At 45.0% G+C, this 18,553-nt stretch overlaps 1 protein-coding gene across 14 annotated transcripts in view; it reads left to right on the forward strand.

Annotated features, from left to right (window-relative positions):
* Window positions 1-18,553, forward strand: part of Susd1 (sushi domain containing 1) — a 122,942-nt gene that overhangs the window by 67,137 nt on the left and 37,252 nt on the right. For 13 of the 14 annotated variants that reach the window (XR_014997264.2, XM_085677103.2, XM_085677104.2 and 10 more), the window contains 2 exons: window positions 7,818-7,927; window positions 11,100-11,292. Coding sequence is in view for 13 of the 14 variants with exons in the window: in XM_085677103.2 (XP_085533229.2) it covers window positions 7,818-7,927; window positions 11,100-11,292 (303 nt within the window). In the remaining variant the exon portion in view is untranslated. The remainder of the gene's footprint in view (window positions 1-7,817; window positions 7,928-11,099; window positions 11,293-18,553) is intronic. The other variant, XM_085677093.2, reaches the window with a different exon arrangement.

Here is an 18,553-nt window from a genome sequence, read left to right on the forward strand (position 1 = left end):
CTGACACATTGTCAGCTTCTCTCTTCATCTCTGCTCTCAAGGCGTGACTTAATTGCTATGCTGATTTTCCTTTGGCTTAAATAATTATTTTTAAATGTGTCAATCTGTGTTCTCTTTGCTCTTGCTTTCATTAATTGTACAATTGCTGTACTGATTTCCCCTTTGATGAATTAATTATAATTGTATCACATTGCACGATCAGAGTGATAGATATGCACACATGTCTGAGGGTTCTGTTGCTGGGAAGAGACACCATGGCCACTGCAGCTCTTATAGAGGAAGACATTTGATTGGTGCTGGCTTACAGTTCAGAGGTTTAGTTCATTGTCATCATGGTGGGAAGCATGGTGACACGCAGGCAGACACAGTGCTGGAGAAAGAACTAAGAGTTCTACGTGAAGATTCAGAGGCATCAGGAAGGGAGGGTGTGCCACTGGCTTGAGCTTCTGATACCTCAAAACCCACCCCCAGAGAACACAATCCCCCAACAAGGCTACCCCTCCATAATGCTGCTTTCTATGAGTCTATCGAAGCTATTTTCATTAAAGCTACCACAATACATGCATACATATTTAAATTAGTATATGAAGTTAACCTATTTCCTTATGGTATTTTTATATAGTTAAGTTTTTGTTGATCATCTCCTGTATTTTCCACTAAACTTCACCTCCAGTGTTTTATTAATTATTTGTATTGTTATTATAAGATTTATTTTGTTTTTGTTGGAGCCTCTGGAGCTGGAGAGACAGATGGTTGCGAACCATCTGAGGTGGGTGTTGGAAAGTGAACTAGGTCTTCTGGAAAAGCAGCAAGGCTCTTAACTTCAGAGCTGTCTTCAACCCCAGCCTTTGCTTTTTAATAATTACTCTTCAACGTTAATTTTTAGTCTTGTTACATTTTAGCATACGTTGAGGATTAATGGGCACCTGTGTGGACCTTACTGCTTGGTCAGGCTGTTTGATTGTGGTGGATGCTGGGTAAATTTGTCGAGCCTTGGCACGCAGGTGGAGTGAGGCCTGTCTCAGTTTACGTTACTAGATCAACCGGGACTTCAGTGGTTGTTTTCCATCTTTTCCCACTTCTCTCGGAGATGCTAGTTGGTATCAAATCTTGCATGATTTGATGCTCAGTCTTCGGTGTTCCTGACACACAGATAGAGTCTCTCTCACCAGCAGCAAGTGGCTCACTCTGCTTAACATCCTTTGCCTTACATTACACTTGGATACAGTACTGACTTTCTCAACTTCTTTGTGCTTTTGTTTTTACATAGCATGCTGTTGACTATTCTCACAAGCTGTCTGGATGAGGCTGCCAGGGCCAGCTCCAGGAGTCAGGACACACAGAACATTTCTGGGGAAAGGCTGGGATTTGAACGAGCAGGCTTCCGTTACTGCTTCCTGGGCTATGATTTCCCTTCTAACATTTTATTCTCTCTTTTGTTTTCATGCCATTTTCCTATGGTTTTTGTTTCTTTTATTTTTTTATCAGCTCCACAGGTTTCTTTTTTCAGTGAGCCGGACAGTACAGATTTTATTTCTCTTCTACAGTTGGCAGAATGTTTTAAAGAGCCTATTGGGGCATCTGTTTCTCTGATGGCCACTGTGAAGCTCAAACAGCGCTCACTTCTCTCTGAATAAGGAAGGCAGAGTTATTCACCTGCTTCTCTTTCTTCCGCTTCTCTCCTTACACTGTCAGCTTGGTCTGACGCTTTGTTTTTGTTTCATAATAATGTTTTCAGCAGCCATGTAACCCTAGGCGTGTGCTTTAATGCATGCAGGACTTACTGTGAATCCTAAGTCCTTTCCTCTCTTTCTTCCTCCACTTTTGCTAAAGGACAATTCCAATCTTTTTCTCACTGTGGAAATGGGATTCTTTCTGAACCTGCAGTTAGTTATCTGAGAATGTCTTGTTGAATAAGCATTTGAGTGGAGAGAAATTCTTGATTATAAACTTGTCTGAAGAATTCTGTAAACAGATCACATTGGCTTTGGGCTTTAAAGCCTCCTTAATAAAAGGTTTGTAAGGAGGCGTGCCTTTCTGCCTTTTTTTTTTTTCCTGAGGTGGGGAGTTGCTGAACAATCAACCTTGGGCCTAGCACATGCTAGGTTCTAGCATCCAGATACCCTCAACCTCCCCCTTGTCCTGTTTTTAATCCTATGAGGCAATCTGATTTTCAGTGTGGATATCAGAAATGCCTCCTTTAGTGGTAAAGGTAAGCCATTAGCCATGTGCTCATGCACAAGGTGAGCGCCGGCTTCTGGTCCCGAGAGTTCAGCAGTGAGGGCAGTCAGCTTCTCTCTGGGGAATGTCAGTGCTTTGTGCTGGCTCAGTCTTCCTGTGTCCTGGGGACTTTGATCTGTCCACACACTGGAAGCAATTTCCTTCACCAGATCTCTGGTTTGGATTGCTGCTTCTTCCCAACCCCATTTTATTCCCTCAATACACCTGTGTGGAATCCTCCCCTGCTTTCTCCTTTTAATGTTCACGTCATTTTCCCTCTGCCTTCCGGAGTGTGTGCCGTGTGTGTGTGTGTGTGTGTGTGTGTGTGTGTGTGTGCACTGTAAGTTCTGTTGTGCACTTGCACTTCCTCTTTGAGGAGTGTGTGGGGAATCTCAGCTAGTTCTCTTTTATATTTCTACCTCTCAACATTTCCTTTCCAGCACATTCTTCTTTCACTAGAATCACCTCAGATGTTTTTTAAGAAATTATTATTGAAAGCACAGGATGGGTAGGGGCTGCTTACTGTCAACAACAAAGCAACAACAGCAAAAATCCTGGACCTCGTCACATGCATTCCTCTCCGTTCCTTTTCTCAGTGCAATAGAATCGTCACCTCACAGGCTTTGAGATGACTTCTGGGATGGTAAAACCCTGCCTAGACTGATGCTTCCTCAGAGGACAGAAGTCATTCCCTCTGACCTTACTCGCCACCCCCCTTCCCCGTGAAGGTCGGGTGGGCTGGCCTCCTTTGAAGTGCCGCTGTGAGGGAAGCTCACCTCCCTGAGTTTAATTTCTGAGCTCATTGTTCCGTTAACCTGTGAAATGGTTAGCCATGGGCCAGCTCTGCACTGTGTCGGGAGCCCTGTCAGAGGAGCCTGTGGAGTTCAAGTCACCGAATAGCAAAGCTATGGTGATAAACCCTAAGTCACCGAATAGCAAAGCTATGGTGATAAACCCTGCAGAGGCAAAGTCCCAGGGAGATGCTTCCAGAATGTCCCCTGCTTCTGCTGTACTTTCTCTTGCTTGTTACTGTCGTGTTCCTGCCGTATTTGGCGCAATGACTGTGATTGCTGTGTGAATAGACCCCACTGTGTCCAGTATAGAGTGATCGTTTCAGGGGAAAATCCCACTCCTCACTGGGCAATTTACTTGCAGATCAAAATGAAGATGATTTTTATACAAGCAATGATAACTAGTTAGATCTATGATTTAACTGGACTTTCTAAGTTAGCCCAAAAGATACGAGTGGTTAGAACAGTTAGTAAAAATGATTAGGGAAATGGTTTAGGTTACTCTGCCAATTGCTCCAATAAGAGATACAAAATAAATAAATAAATAAAACGACAAAATTAGGCTGTAAGTTACCTTCCCCTTTGTTAGATGTGAGATTTGCGGGTGGAAACTAAGAACAAGAACGTTTCATGCCTTGTAGACCATGAACTCTGCCTGTGGGGAAACAGGCTGATGATCAAAGAAAGCAGTTATGTCCCTGCACCCAGGGTTAGGCCCAGGGTCCTCTGTCATTTAGCTTACAGAATTAATCACAGGTTTCGGGATGTGCCTTAAAGAAGAAAATTGTGAGAGGAAACTAAATGACGCCATTGTGTGTAGCAAAAAAGTAGATGGTTGGCTAGACCACTTGAATAAAGTTTTGTAGGAATCTGTCACACTGAAACCACAAACAGCAGCCTGCCAGAACTAAAGAGACTGGCTGAAATATACTTAGCTTGCTTCAGACTTTGTTAATCAGTAATAAAGAATCATTGCTCTGGGGTGAAGATGTTATGGTGGGAGAATTAATAAAAAAGAAAATGTTTAACCACCTGTGGGCTTCTAAGAAAAAAAAAATCTACCTTGTGATCACAATGGGATTTCTCCCTGTGCAAAGAATCTAATTTGTTTTTGGAAAGTATCTCACTTGTGGCTGCGGGGTGATCTCCTTTTACATCTTTGTATTAGGAGGTATAAAAGGGATGAGGAAAAACTAGGAGAAGTAGAAGGAGAACAGCAGGGAAGAAGGAGAATAGGAAGGAGAACAAGAATGAGAAGAACAAGGAGAAAGGGGGAGGAGGGAGACAACAGGAGAGAAGAACGGAACAGAGGAAAAACAGTAGGGCAGCAGAAGGAGAAAAATAAAACAAAGAATTAAGCTTTGCCCCCTCACGTCCCTGTGTGTGTCTGTGCATCTGTCCAGTCGTTCACCGACTCCACGCCTCCCCTCCAGTTTCCCTGACCTGCCGAGCAAGCGCTGGCTCTCTGGATGCTGCTTGGCTTCAGGATGCAGCAGCCCCTACTGAGGCAGCAGTCAGGCTGTCCTGTCAATCAACCCAAGGTTTTTGTCACAAGAGCTCTCTGGGACTGGGGTCTCCACTAGGACATCCTTCCTCGTTGCTGATCTCCTGTGCGCTAAGGATGGGCCGCTGGCATTAGCAATGGCAGTGCATACACTTCTTTCCCTGGCTGCCAGGTGAGTCTGTAGCCAGACCACCCAGAAGGTACTTGATCTCCTCTATCTCAGAAGCTAAGCAGGACAGGGCCTGGTTAGTCCTTGCCTGGGAGAATTGGCTGGTGAACTTTAAGACACTCCGTAGAGGCCAACACCATTTAGAATGTCTGTGGTTCTGACGTGCAGTTAGGTTTAGGGGCTAATGGACCGTGGCTCCCTGAGGACATTCATCATTGACTTGTCCGGTGACCTGTCTACGGGCTCAAATTCTCTGGCCCTTCCTTTGAAATCTGGAGACCTTGCTCCTTTGCCTGGAAGGCAGGTTGAGTCGTCGCTCCGAGTCTCCCACAGCCTGGTCTCTTTTATGCTGGGCTAAGCGTAGATGTCTTTGTACGTCTACCTTGCATATGGCAACCAACCTTTGCTTCCGACCCAGATGCAAATTTTGACCCATTTTTAGTTATTCTCAGTCGCTTCTGTCAGGAGTGGGTGTGGGAAGGAGAAGCCAGATGCCTTTGTTCCTAGCACTGTCTTCCTCTGAATTCAGACTGTAATGGCTATGCTACGTGGGAACCTGCAGGCAGTACTTCTGCTTGGGTTTTGTTTGTGTACAGTCGTGGGCTTTATGTGCTGTTTCTTTTGTACATTTCATCCATGCATGCGTTTGAAGCTCCTCAAAAATCCTGTGGCTGTCTTTCCCCCTCTGGCATCCTTGTGAAAACTTTAAACACTGCAAAGACGAAATAACTATGACAGGTCTTCAAATTCTTAGACCCACACTCCCACATTTCCCAGTTATGGTCAGGAGTATTGTCTCTCAGCTAATTGCCTTGTGCCGCATGTGTCAGCAAAATTGGAAATACTTTGGGCAATCCCAATTTTGTCTGGAATAATTTGCCATTGCCACAAGTACTTCTTAGATGACACGGACTCCCCTGAGAGACTTCTGTATTGAAAGTGAATGTGAAAGAGAGTCACCCTAACTGATGGTTAAGCTTTTAATTGAGGCTGCAGATGTAGCGCAGGGGACAGTGCATGGTTTGCACGTGTGAACTTGGGAGTTTGATCTCCTGCACCATATAAAGAAAAACAACCCTTTTTCACTGGTGGAGAATGTAAAGGTTTGTTTGTTAGGAAATTTGCTTTTCCTTAGAAATTACCCCTAGACTTGAAGTGAGCTCTTTGATTCATCCTGTGGACTCTCTTCTTTTTGGCTGCTTTAAGAAAATAAAGGATCATAGGAATGTTGCACCTGCAGGAGGTAGGGAATGACTTTTTCTAGATAATAGTTAGAACCAGCCTTCTCCCTGATTCTTAATCACCTCAGCTGAACACAGCTCAGTAGCTGGCAAAGCCCTGTCTGCTGTGAGAACATGTCTCTTCTGCTGTGAGAACACGTCTCTTCTGCTGTGAGAACATGTCTCTTCTGCTATGAGAACATGTCTCTTCTTCTGTGAGAACGTGTCTCTTCTGCTGTGAGAACACGTCTCTTCTGCTGTGAGAACACGTCTCTTCTGCTGTGAGAACACGTCTCTTCTGCCGCCGTGCCTTCTTTGTGGTCGTTTTCTGTTGGGAAGCACCAGCCCGGAGGCTCTTAATCCCTCACCATTCCCATCCTTCTGAAAACGTCTGTCCAACAGATATGGTTGAGGACATTTTTGCCTGGTCCATCTAAGAACAACTACCTGCTACAGAGGTCACAGCTTTAGAAGTTTGCGGCAATATTTCAGTATTTCATTTGGTTCTCGGTAGTGACATTTTATATGTATTCTAATAAATAAAGCTTGCCCAAAGGTCAGAAGGCAAAACTAAGCCACTAGAGGCCAGGGAGTGGTGGCACACACCTTTAATCCCAGGAGACAGAGAGGCTAAGGGATCTCTGTGAGTTCAAGGCTACCCTGGGCTACCCAAGATTGATCCAGAAAGAGATCCAGGTGATGGTAGCTCACACCTTTAATCCCAGCACCAGGGAGGTGGAGACAGGAGCGATATGACTGGGCAGAGAGAGGAATATAAAGGGGAAGCGACAGAGACTCAGTGGAATATGCAGTCTGAGGATTTGTGGAGACAGGATCTCACCCTTTCATTCTGAAGATCTGGTAGAGGTACAAGGTCTCTCTGGTGGCTGGCTGCTTTGCTCTGCTGATCTTCAGCTTGAACCCCAATATCAGTCTCTGGGTTTTTATTTTTTACGCTACACTTCTCCCAACTGCCCATGATGTAAGAAAGCAAACTTGGTATGTCAATTTCACAAATGAGAAAAATTTAAGTTCGTAAGAAACTCGTCTGAACCTCACTGAGTTCTTACAACTCAGGCATAGATGTGTTTCTGGGTGTAGTGGTGCATGCCCATAATTCCAGTTCTTGAGGCTGAGGAAGAGGAATTAGGAGAAGAGGCCAGGCTGGGCTACATAGCAAGTCCAAAGTGAGATCCTGTCTCAAAAACAAAACAAGGGGGCTGGAGAGATGGCTCAGTGGATAAGAGCTTTTGTTGCTCTTGCTGAGGACCTGGGTTTGGTTCCTAGCACCCACATGGCTGCTCACAACTTCTGTAACTCTACTTCCAGAGATCTGATGCCCTCTCTGGCCTCGAAGGGCATCAAGTGGGCATGTGGTATAGAGGCATCTGTGCAGGCAAAACACTCATAAAATAAATAAATCTTCAAAAGAAAACCCTGAACAAATGAAAAACCAGAAAAGGGACAAGGACTGGGGAAATTCAACAATTTTTCAGTTGTTAAAGCACTTGCTGTGTAAGCATGAGCGTCCAAGTTCGATTCCCCAGACCCCACAGAAGATGCCCAGAGGTGGAGCTCACCTACAATCCTAGCACTGGGAAGACTGGGACAGGAGGATCCTGGGTGCTTGCTGCCCAGATGGTCTGGCAGAATCAGGGGGCTCCAGATTCAGTGGGAGACCCTGTCTCAAAGGATAAGATGGAGAGCAATTGAGACACACACACACACACACACACACACACACACACACACACAAATTCAAACGAGAACAAACTAGTGCGTCTAAGTCTGTAATGCCAACGTGAATGGAATGCTCTTCGTATTAACACCCTGCCGGCCCTGAAAAGAATCCCAGCAGCACTCACATTCAGCTTCAGGGATCTGACCTTTTTCTGTGCTCCCTTGTCTTCTAGAAGACGATCTCTTAGAAGATGGTGGAATTCTCAGTATTTCAGTATTTAAGGACACGTGTTTGAAGTTGAACCGGCGTTCTACGAAAGATGGATCGGAACAAATGTATCAAGTAAGGTGAACCCTTATTCTTACCTGTTATAGAATTTGTCGTTCAAAAACTTGAGTGACTTATTCCCACACGGGGAAAATCGGGTGATTTATTCCCACCCTGGGATAACTGAGAGATTTATTCCCACCCTGGGAAAACTGAGTGATTCATTCCCACACTGGGTATGCATCATCTTTCCCTGAGCATCTCTTTTGCTCTTAACCCCTGAGCTTAAAATCATCATTAAACATCTTTTCCCTGAACTGTGACTTTTCTTTGCAGCCCATGCTTTTGGGTGTGTGCTAGCATCAAGTCTATATTAAAACATCTTTCATAAAAACACGACTCTGCTTACAAAAAATGTGAGCTATCTCCAATGGATGGTTCAGAATTTTGTTTTTTCCCGAGACAGGGTTTCTCTGTGTATCTCTGACTGTCCTGGAGCTCACTCTGTAGCCTGGCCTAGAACTCACAGAGATCTGCCTGCCTCTGCCTCCTGAGTGCTGGTCCAGACTATTAAAGACTCCTGCTGGGAGAACTGTCTGCACTGTTTTGTGGTGGCCATTTCTAGAGATGAGTGCAAGTTAGATGACCACGCGGAGGGGCTGAGTTGAAAGAAGGTGCTGTATAGTTGGTTCTATACTATATATAGATGTATGATATATATAGAGAATGATATAGTTCTATCATTCTCCTGCCTGTGATTTAACACGTATACTTTAATGCATTTACTATTTACATCTTACTTTGCTTTTAAGTCTACACATTGGGCATTCATTTTTAAGACACTCATTGTGTGGCCGCTGGCTTTCATTTTACTTTAGTGTAGTTTTTTTTTCTTTTACACCCAAACTCAAATCATAAGCAAATTTAGGAAGGAATCCAAATTTACTTTGGTGTCACATTTAGTGCCTAGCAACTCTGGCAGCATGCAATAAAGTTAAGATTAATTATTCATTCCATAAATATTTAGCAAGAGGATGTCGTATAGTATGACCTGGAAGTTTCAGTTCAAACAAATAGGAATGTGCAAATAAATAGGCAACTGTAATTTGGTACAATGAGTCTTTGATAAAAATGCAATAAATAATGGAATGGGACTCCGTGTGTGTGTGTGTGTGTGTGTGTGTGTGTGTGTGTGTGTGTGTTTTACACATGCATGTTCCCAGGTATAATTTTTAAAAATAATTTATGTTTTATTTTCATGTGTATGTTTTGTCTGCATGTATGTATGTGCACCATGTATGTGCCTTATGCCCATGGAGTGTTGGATCCTCTGGGACTGGAGTTCCACATGGTTGTGACCCACCATATGGGTGTTGGGAATTTGAACCAAGGTCCTCTTAAAAAAACCAGGGCTCATAACTGCTGAGACTTCTTCTCCTGCCAAGTGTAATTTTTTAAGAAGCTAAAACTATGTTGTATCATAGGAAATGAGCAGGAATTAGCTGAAGCAAGGGTGAAGAAAGGCATTGTGGGTACATGGACAGCACAGTGGCTAACATCAAAAGCAAAGAGGAGCAGGTAGGAAGAGGGAAGGTGAAGATCCAGTAGTGACTGGCTGCAGTCCTACCTGCTCTGCTTTGCATCTCAGTGCCTGTGAGGAGCCACTGGAGTGAAGCATGTAAGTGAGTATTTAAGTTTCCATGTTGGAAAGAGCCCTGGGGCTAGAGACATACATATTCAAGGACCCAAAGTGTTTATTTATTCTAAGATGAAAATGGTTTTTCATGTTAGTGTTGAAAGTCTTATTATAGGTAGCCGGAGACTTGGTTGAGAAGACAAGTGACTATAGGGACTGGGGAAATGGCTCAGTTGGTAAAATCCTTGCTGCCCAAGCGTGAGGAACTGCGTGTGGACCCCATCATCACCTAAAGAGCTAGGTGCAGGTGTGCAGAGTCAGGGGGATCCCTTTGGCTGTTGGCCAGCTGAGGTGGCTGGATCTGTGGGCTCAAGGTTCAGTGTAAGGCTCTGTCTCAAAAAGTAAGGTACAGAGTGATAAAGGAAGACAGCCAGCCTCGGGCATCCACATGCAGGTACACACACACACCCTACACTAAGATGATTGAAGAATAAAATTGAAAAGAAAAACTAAACTTTTAATGCGTCAAAGATCAATTTATGTAATACATGAAATATAGATAAATTCACTGGGAGAAAGTGCACATTCGAAAGCTGACTGCATAAGAGAACATACATTTTGTTCATATCTTATATGACTGTATTACTTGAATTAGAGAGTGGTCCAGAAGAATAGGGCATCGCGAGATCTTGTGGGCAGCTCTGCTGGTGACGTTGTCTAGACCCCGGAGCATGGCTGTGGCTCGCTGGAATGGAGTGGGAGACATTCATAGCATGGAGCTCAAGGAACTCTGAGGCCAATTTTTGATAGTTTATCTCTAAGGATAACAAGAGAAGGATCCAAGAGAATTGGAGAACTTGGTCAAGAGATGGATCTTATGAGCCAATTATCAGGGTCTTGGATGACCTGTAAGAAAGGCTCAGTGATTGGACGTAATGCCGAAGGAAGGTGGTAAAGTCAATGACATGAGCTTCAACTGAGTGATTAAACTCACAGTATCCACCAGACAAAGCCTACTGGTTGCTGATGTTTGGTCCTGTTTTTCTGGGATGGTCACTAAAGAGTTTTCCTTGTGACCCAGTGTTACTTGCATGGCATGATTCAGACAGCAATATGTGTACCGCCTCCACGGTCATCGGCCTTTCCCAAGCTCTAATGGGAAGGAAGGAGCAAGGGAAATGGCATTGTTCTGTTGCTGTAAAAGCATAGACTGGGGTAGTTCTCATAATGCTCACGTACCTGCACAATGGGGCTTGTCTGTGGATTCCCTGTGATGAGAAAAGTGGAAAGGATTTTTGTCCAGTAGCTTCAATACAGTCTCTTTCACTTGAGTGGGCACCAAGGGATCACTTTAGAATAGCCTGCCGTCTTAATCATCTGAGATATGTTTATTCCTAACAGTTGTTGGGTATGCAATTTAATCGTAGTCCTACGCCTACTGGACAGGATAGGTACAGTAGGAGAGGTTGTCCTCAGTTTAGCTTGCTGGTGTCTTAAATATAATTCTAAGATCCTCGGAAGGAAGTCTTTGTGCCTCCTCTCGACTTGTAGTCTAGAACTCCGCAAGCCAACAGGAAGCTAATGCAACCCTTGCTTTCCATCTTGTGACAGGTGGAGGTTCTGGGTCAGAGGTGGTATCTGGAGAAGTTTTATCATGCAACTTTCTTTAACTTCACAACAAGAGACCAAGCTCCGGAAGTGTGTTTAGAGCTGTACCCGGCCACCGATTACACAATAAACATCACCCTTCTGCGATCCACCGAGCCACACTCGGCACAAATAAGCATAACAACCGCACCAACAGGTAGGCACAGGCGGATGCCTTCTGTGTTGTACCCTTGAGAGCTGAATGGTACAATGTGGGGAGCATGAAGGACAGGGCCAAGAGCCCCGTGTTCTAGTTCTGACAAACTGCGAGCTTCACTTTGGTTCAGGATGCTTAAATTTTGCCATTTGGTTCCTTTGTGTAGCGTTTTGGCTTCTAGAGAGACCAGGCAAGGAGATGCTGTTTCAAGTGGGGAATTCCAGGCAGCCTTAGTGTGAGAATTCTGGAAGCCTCTGTCTGTCTCTCATCTCAAGTTGAAAATGGTTCTGGCTCTGAGGATATTGATAGAGATAACCAGAAATATCTTCATGGAGACAGAAATCTTCCCACTTTGTTGGACACTGGCAGAATCAAGAGGGCTCACAGTTGGGTCATGCAGGAGCATGGACACATTTAAACAATAGGTTGTTATGGTCCATTTTCAATATGAGGTAAGCTAGAGGGCTTAGGAGTTCCCGGAAGCATTCGGTCTTTCCCTCCGCTAGCTGGAGGCTAAAGTCTGTTTGTCTCAGGCCTCTGAGAGTTGGATGAGTTCCGTGTGACTGAACCCAAGATCCGGAAAGAAGAGAGGAGCAGCCTCAAGCCCCAGATTGTCCCTTGGGTGAGGCTCTGTGTCCTAGGTCTGTGAGACCTAGTTTGGAGGGGATACAAGTTCCAGACTATAGAAGAAGAGGACAGAAATTTCTCAAGGATCTTAAAAACCACTGTCGTGGGCTGGATCAGTGATTTGGCCTTTTTTAATTTTTATTATTTTATTTTATTTTGCCTTTTCTGAGAATGATATATTAAAATCTGCTTCATGTTCACTAGCCTCTTAGATTTTTTTTTATTAACTTATTTCCAACAACCTGACTCAGAGTAGCAGTCTGATGACACCCAGGCTCCTCCGAAACTCTTCCTTTGTGGACTTTCTTGGGAGCCACATAGAGGCTAGCGGCATTAACCACTCAGCTCCTGGCTAGCGCTGAGGGACACAGGGTCTTTCCCTTTCCGTCCGCCCCTCCTTCCCCCTTCTTCTTTTCCTAGAGAACCCATCCACGCAGGACTTTGTACAAGCCAGGCAAGTGTTCTGCTACTGAGCCACATTGTCAGGCCTCTCTCACCATTGCTTTAATCCTTTGGGTTTAATAATCATATTTTGGACATCAAGGGAAAGAGGCCGCCCCTTTGAAGGAAGCAGCAGAATGGAGGGCCTATCCCTGTCTTCTCAGGACCCCTCTGTTTCTGGTTCCCTTTGGTTCCTAGTGGGCAGGGGGCGGGTAGTTTGGCCTTGGTACTTAGGAGACTGCAGTTTTTGAGACATTAGCATACTCACGGGCCGTCTCAGGAGTTGGCAAGCTTGGGATTGCCAGGCGAGCCATTAAGGCACGGGTTCATAGGCTCTGTCCCTAGAGTTCCGAGTCAAACTCTGCCCTGCTGATTCTGCCAGTCCATATGCTTGTGCATGTTTTAGCCACATGCAACTTAGCTACTTCTGGGCAATTACTAGGTCCACGCAGGCAGAGACAGAAGAAGGAAAGGGAAGAAGGAAGGGAGGACTAACTAAAATAGGTTCTATATGTTCATGTCCAAGAAGCTAGTGTGCTAAAATTGGCCCAATCATATGCTTTTTCTGATGGTCAAATACCCACTTCCTCTGTTCCTTCATCCCTGAGGTGACGACACTGTGCGCTGAGACGGCCCTCGTCTTTGGCTGTGTCTGGTATTCACATTTTGCGTTGAGAAACCAAATCTCAATCTTTCTTTCCACATGGGACTGCGCAGGATTAATAGACAAAATATCAACTGTTGTGGGCAACTCCACGATTCTATCCTGAAGTTCCATTAGAGGGAAAGGTTTAGGTGTAATGGGCTTATCTGACCCGTCTTGGGCTGAACAGCAGGGGAATGGCAGTGGGCAGATAGCCTATCACCTACTTCTTGGAGGCTGGGGTGACATGAAATACCACAGTCTGCATCTTGCTTGCTCGGTGACCTGTAACCCACAGGAACTCTGTGCAGAAGGAAATATGCCCCGAGGAACGGTAGCTTCCTGTCAGTCAGGCCGTGTGTTTACTGTTGCTTGAGGCTGAAGGAGTGAGGGATTGTCTTTGCCTTTGTGGAATGGGTGTGGCCGGGACGTGGTCACCCTCAGCCCTTGGAAGCAATGGGACTGACCTTCGTGATGTTGAGCATTGGGGCTTGAGCACGGATATCCATGGTCACCCCAGAGTCTGCATCAGTCAGGAAAGGAATTCACATACTTTCAAGTTCCTTCAGGTCACACACATCATGTATGTTTAAGAACATGCGTGTCCTCTCACTCTTCAGCAGGGATGTATGTTCATGTTCATATGTGTTTACTTCTAGAATAAGCTTGATATCAATTTAGAAACATCGAGAGAGGTAGGAGCTGACATTCTTTCCAGGGGATGAAACTACAGAAGTGTAAAACTTTTGCATCTCACTGTGAAGTGCTTAGTTTGACTCTCAGTCTTTTTGTTTATTTGAGTGGAGAGCCTGCGGAGTTTTCTTTTATCCATAAAATGTAGTCATTGTATTTGGGTAAGTTTTGAGGTTATGTTGACTCAGCTTTCTTAGGTACCTGGAGTATCATTTCAATATTTATATTCAAGTATGTTTTGGTTTTTGTAAGATTATATTGAATGATATTTTTAAATATTAATTCTGTCTCCGTGTTTTTCGTCCCACTTCGGAGACCCTAGTTATACAGATCTTGAACCTTTTGCCTGTACTTCATTTCAGCCACTTCAGTTTTGATCTTCCATGCTTTAAAAACAAAACAAAACAAAACAAAAACAAAAGTTCATTGTAAGCCAGGCCTTTACTCCCAGCTCTTAGAGGCAGATGCAGGTGGATCTCTGTGAGTTGGCTAGCCTGGTCTACGTAGCAAGTTCCAGGATAGCCAGGTTACCCACTCAGACCCTGTCTCAAAAAGAAACATGTCATTTTACTTTTAAAATCTCTACTATCTCTTATTAAATTTTACTCCAGTCTATTCTTCCACAGACACCAAGAAATTCAGCTCTTATCCCCAACGCCGTCCCGTCCCTCGCCTTCATTGATTTCTGGAGTTGAGTCACTGCTGCTTCATTTCCTTCCTTCTTTATGTCCATTTCTGTTCTTAGTTTTGGTTTCCTGACTGGAGAGGTTGTCTCCGTAGCCTCAAGGGATTATTTATTGTGTACTCTTTTCCCTCTATTGTTGTTTTTTTTTTAAAGGTAGTTTGTCCAAACTGCAAGGTTTTGGCTATAAAACCTTGTGGTTTTTTTTTTGTTTTTTTTGTTTTTTTTTTAAAAAAACCAGAATGTGAAAGTTTATTTTCTTGCAATGTGAAGTAGCTAAAGTTTACTTAGATTGTTGGTGTCAAAATTTAACTTTAATTTCCCCTTTTTGCTTTCTTGTTATTGAAAACAGTTGCTACATTTAAATTTATTTTATCATATTCTTTCCTTTACCAAAGGCCTTACAGAATCCCTTCCATTCTTTTTTTTTTAATTGATTTTTATTGAGTTCTACATTTTTCCAGCCTACAAAACACAATCCCAGAGAACTTAGACAATGAGGACACTGAGAGACTTACATAGATCTAATCTACATGGGAAGTAGAAAGTAGAAAAAGACAAGATCTCCTGAGTAAATTGGGAGCATGAGGACCTTGCGAGAGGGTTGAAGTGGGGAGGGGAGAGGCAAGGAGGGGAGCAAAACCTTGTTTTTGAACAGAGCCCGGTCCTGTCTATCACCAAGGACTTCAATGGCGGCTGATGAGCTTAGCTAGGTTAAGAGCGCCCTCTTCAGTCCTGGGGAGAAGTGCAGTTGCTGTAGAGGTTTCTTTTGTGTTTTGTGCTTTGATTGAGCGCGAATCATCTGGTCTAGTTTAGAGTTCTTACGCTACGTGAGATCTTGCACTAACGCTCCCGTTTCTCCCTCTCAACACTGAAACTCCAAGGCCGCGTGCACGGGCATCTTCCTTCTCTGCCCCTTCTTCCCAGGAGCAGTGACTTCCTCAGCTGCTTCCCCGCACCTTCCCGCGTCAGATCCTTTCTCTGTGGCCCTGGTGACACGCTCTCTTCTTATGTTTTCCCACTGGTTTCTCTTTCCGTGAAGGACTCTAGCCCCTTGCCTCCCGCCTCGTTCACACGGCGCTCTGCACAAACCTTCCGGTTAAGTTTGTGTGTCCTCCCTGTTTTCCAGTTAGAATGACGGCTCTGTGTGTGTGTGTGTGTGTGTGTGTGTGTGTGTGTGTGTGTGTGTATGTGTGTCTGTGTGTCTGTGCTGCACACATCTGTGTGTGTATGTTCACTCATGTACACGTGTGCCCAGACCCGAGGTTGGTGTGAATGTCTTTGGTTGTCACTCTCGACCTTGGTTTTGAGACAGGGGCTCTCACCGGAACTGGAGCTCACTGCTTCAGCCAGAATCCATCCTCTCCTCCCCTGCCCCACCACTCCCCACTTCCTCCACCCCCAGTCCTCGGAGTTACAGATGCAAGCTCTTGTTCCTGGCTTTTACATGAGTTCTGGGGATGTGAACCCAGGTCCTCATGCTTGCTCAGTGCACCACCAAGCCATGTTCCCAGCCCCAACATATTGCTTTTTATGTTGTTTTCTCTGTTCCTCCTTTTAACCTGAAGAACTTTGGTCTATAATGCGTTTTTTAAGCACTGACTTTCCATATCAGTTCAATGTTTTTTTTTTTTTTTTTCACTATCTTGAACCCCTCCTTCTTTTCTGTAGTTCACACATTGCCTCATCACCTAAGTTAAATTCTCATGATTGATTTCAGGTGGTTTGACAACAGTCCTCCTGGAACCAGATTGTCTAAATTCAGATCTCAGATCTGCCAAATGCTGTTAGGGATTTGGATAAGTTAGCCTGCACGTGTCTTAGTTACCTCAGTTGGAACTACAGGAGCGCTGTCCTTACATTGTGGGTTTATGACGAGCGCTTGCCTGGGTTAATTCGTGGGGAAAATCAGTCTCTATGCGACAAACCGCGTCTGTAAACCGTTAAGCACTACTTAATTTTTCCTAATGGCATTTGTTATAGGCCCCTTGGTGGTTTTGTTACACTTGTGTAACGAGAGACTCCTCTTCTAAGTAAACTTCAGAGTGTGTATTAATTTCTGTTGCTGTTGCCGTGAGAAAAGACTCAGACAAAAGCGGTTTAAGGAAGGAAGGGTTCATTCGGGCTCCAGCTGAAGGGTATAGTCCATCATGGTGGGGAAACCGAGGCAGCAGTGGGGAAACCGAGGCAGCAGAGGCTTGGAGCAGCTGGCCACAAGGCACCACAGTCTGGCAGCTGAGAGTGGTAAACGCACGGCACTGCCACTCAGCCCACATTCCCCATTTTACACAGCGCAGAGGCCCCACCCATCAAGCGGTCCTACCCTTCGTTGAGATGGATCATCACCTACCAGCTAACCTAATCAACATACCCAGTAGCTAGGGCAGTCCCTCAGGCCGTCTCTAAGCCAGTTCCTGTCAGGCTGACAATGAACACTAGCCATTGCCAGGCGGAAACCAGCACTTCTGTTCCACTGGGCTAATGTCAGAGCTGCTTGGTGGTCTCCTTAGTGTTGATGGCTTCATTTAAATGTCTGGGATAATTGTGCCTGCCAATCTCCTCCTCACTGCGAGTGTAGAGTGACAAAGAGCCCCGCCCTGCCCCAACCCCAGAGCTCCCGGTTTAATGAGGGCCATTGACAAAGCTCAACAATCCAGTGTATGAAGTGCCCTTTCTTTTTTTTATATTTATTTATTATGTATACAATATTCTGTCTGTGTGTATGCCTGCAGGTCAGAAGAGGGAACCAGACCTCATTACAGATGGTTGTGAGCCACCAGGTGGTTGCTGGGAATTGAACTCAGGACCTTTGGAAGAGCAGGCAGTGCTCTTAACCACTGAGCCATCTCTCCAGCCCTGAAGTTCCCTTTCTAGGTTTGTGCGTGCTGCTGAGCAGAGGAAGGGATGCCCGAGTTCCCCAGACTCGCTCTTCCGCAGCGTGAAAGAAAGAAGGCAGAGGTCCAAAGTCTGTTGGCCTGAGAGCCAGGTCTTCGCTTCTGTGAGACAGTCTTGCAGGTCTGGTTTTTCAGCCCCATTATTCTAGATTAGATGACCCAGTGGGTGGGGAAAGGGAGAATGAAGGGGTGGTCAGGGACTGGAGGTTTGTAGGAGCGAGAGGCGCATACACAGCCTTTCTAGTAGCAGACGGTGAAGGGGCATCTTTTTATGTTATTTCGTAATGTTTTTATCCTTGTAGTATTCTTATAGGCATACTTTCTCACCAGCTCAGGTGCTTTCAGCTCATTCTTTTTGAAAGGATAAAATCCCATGGTAGAAAGGTGTGCTCGTTTATGAACGTACATATCATTGAAGGATATTGAATTTCCCCCTTCAGAAAACACTTCTATTAATATGCACATGTGTAGTATTGCCTTACTGATTTTAAGAACTTCGTTTTCACATTTTGACATCTATGAATTCTTCGAGGTGCCTTCCAGCCAGCAGTCTGTCCGCTGGGGACTTGTCTTTACCCATGTGTCCCTCAGATTGGCCCTAATTCAGTGTCATCAGCTGTTTACAGTGTCATTCGCTGTATTTAGTTCCAGACATTAGTGATGTTTGTGCCTGCGTTTCATGGCTATTTTAGAAAATTTTCACGGTGGTTTGACCCAGAGACAAAGCAAGCTGCATGTCGAAAAACCACAGAAACAACAGCAAGATGTGACATCAGGTGTCAGTGTCTGAATGGCTGTCAGTGGCTCACAAGTCGGGAAATAGGGAGTGCCCTAAAGAAAGACTGGACTAGGGATGGAACTCCGTCATAGAGTGATGGCATGCGTCACAGAAGACGCCCTGGGTCCCATCCTCAGGTGCACGGGTGCGCATGCACATACACACACACACACACGTACACATGCATGCATGCGTGCACATACACACAGAAAAAAGGAAGGAAGGAGGAAGAAAGGGCCCCTCACTAAAACTCTAGGTAGCAGATATAATGACATCACATGAGCCGGGGAGATGGTGATGGCTGGGGTGAGAGAGCTTGCTGTGGGCTGGCTAGCTTCATGTCAACTTGACACAAACTAGAGTCATCAGAGAAGAGGGAGCCTCAATAAGATGGGGCTAGAGGCGGGCCTGTAGAGTATTTCCTTTATTAGTGATTGATGGGGGAGGGCCCAGCCCATTGGGGGTGAGGCCTCTCCTGGGCAGGTGGTCTCTGTTCTATAAGA

This window comes from Myodes glareolus, chromosome 16, assembly GCF_982192425.1.
Source record: "Myodes glareolus chromosome 16, mMyoGla1.1, whole genome shotgun sequence".
Classification (NCBI taxonomy): Eukaryota; Metazoa; Chordata; class Mammalia; order Rodentia; family Cricetidae; genus Myodes; species Myodes glareolus.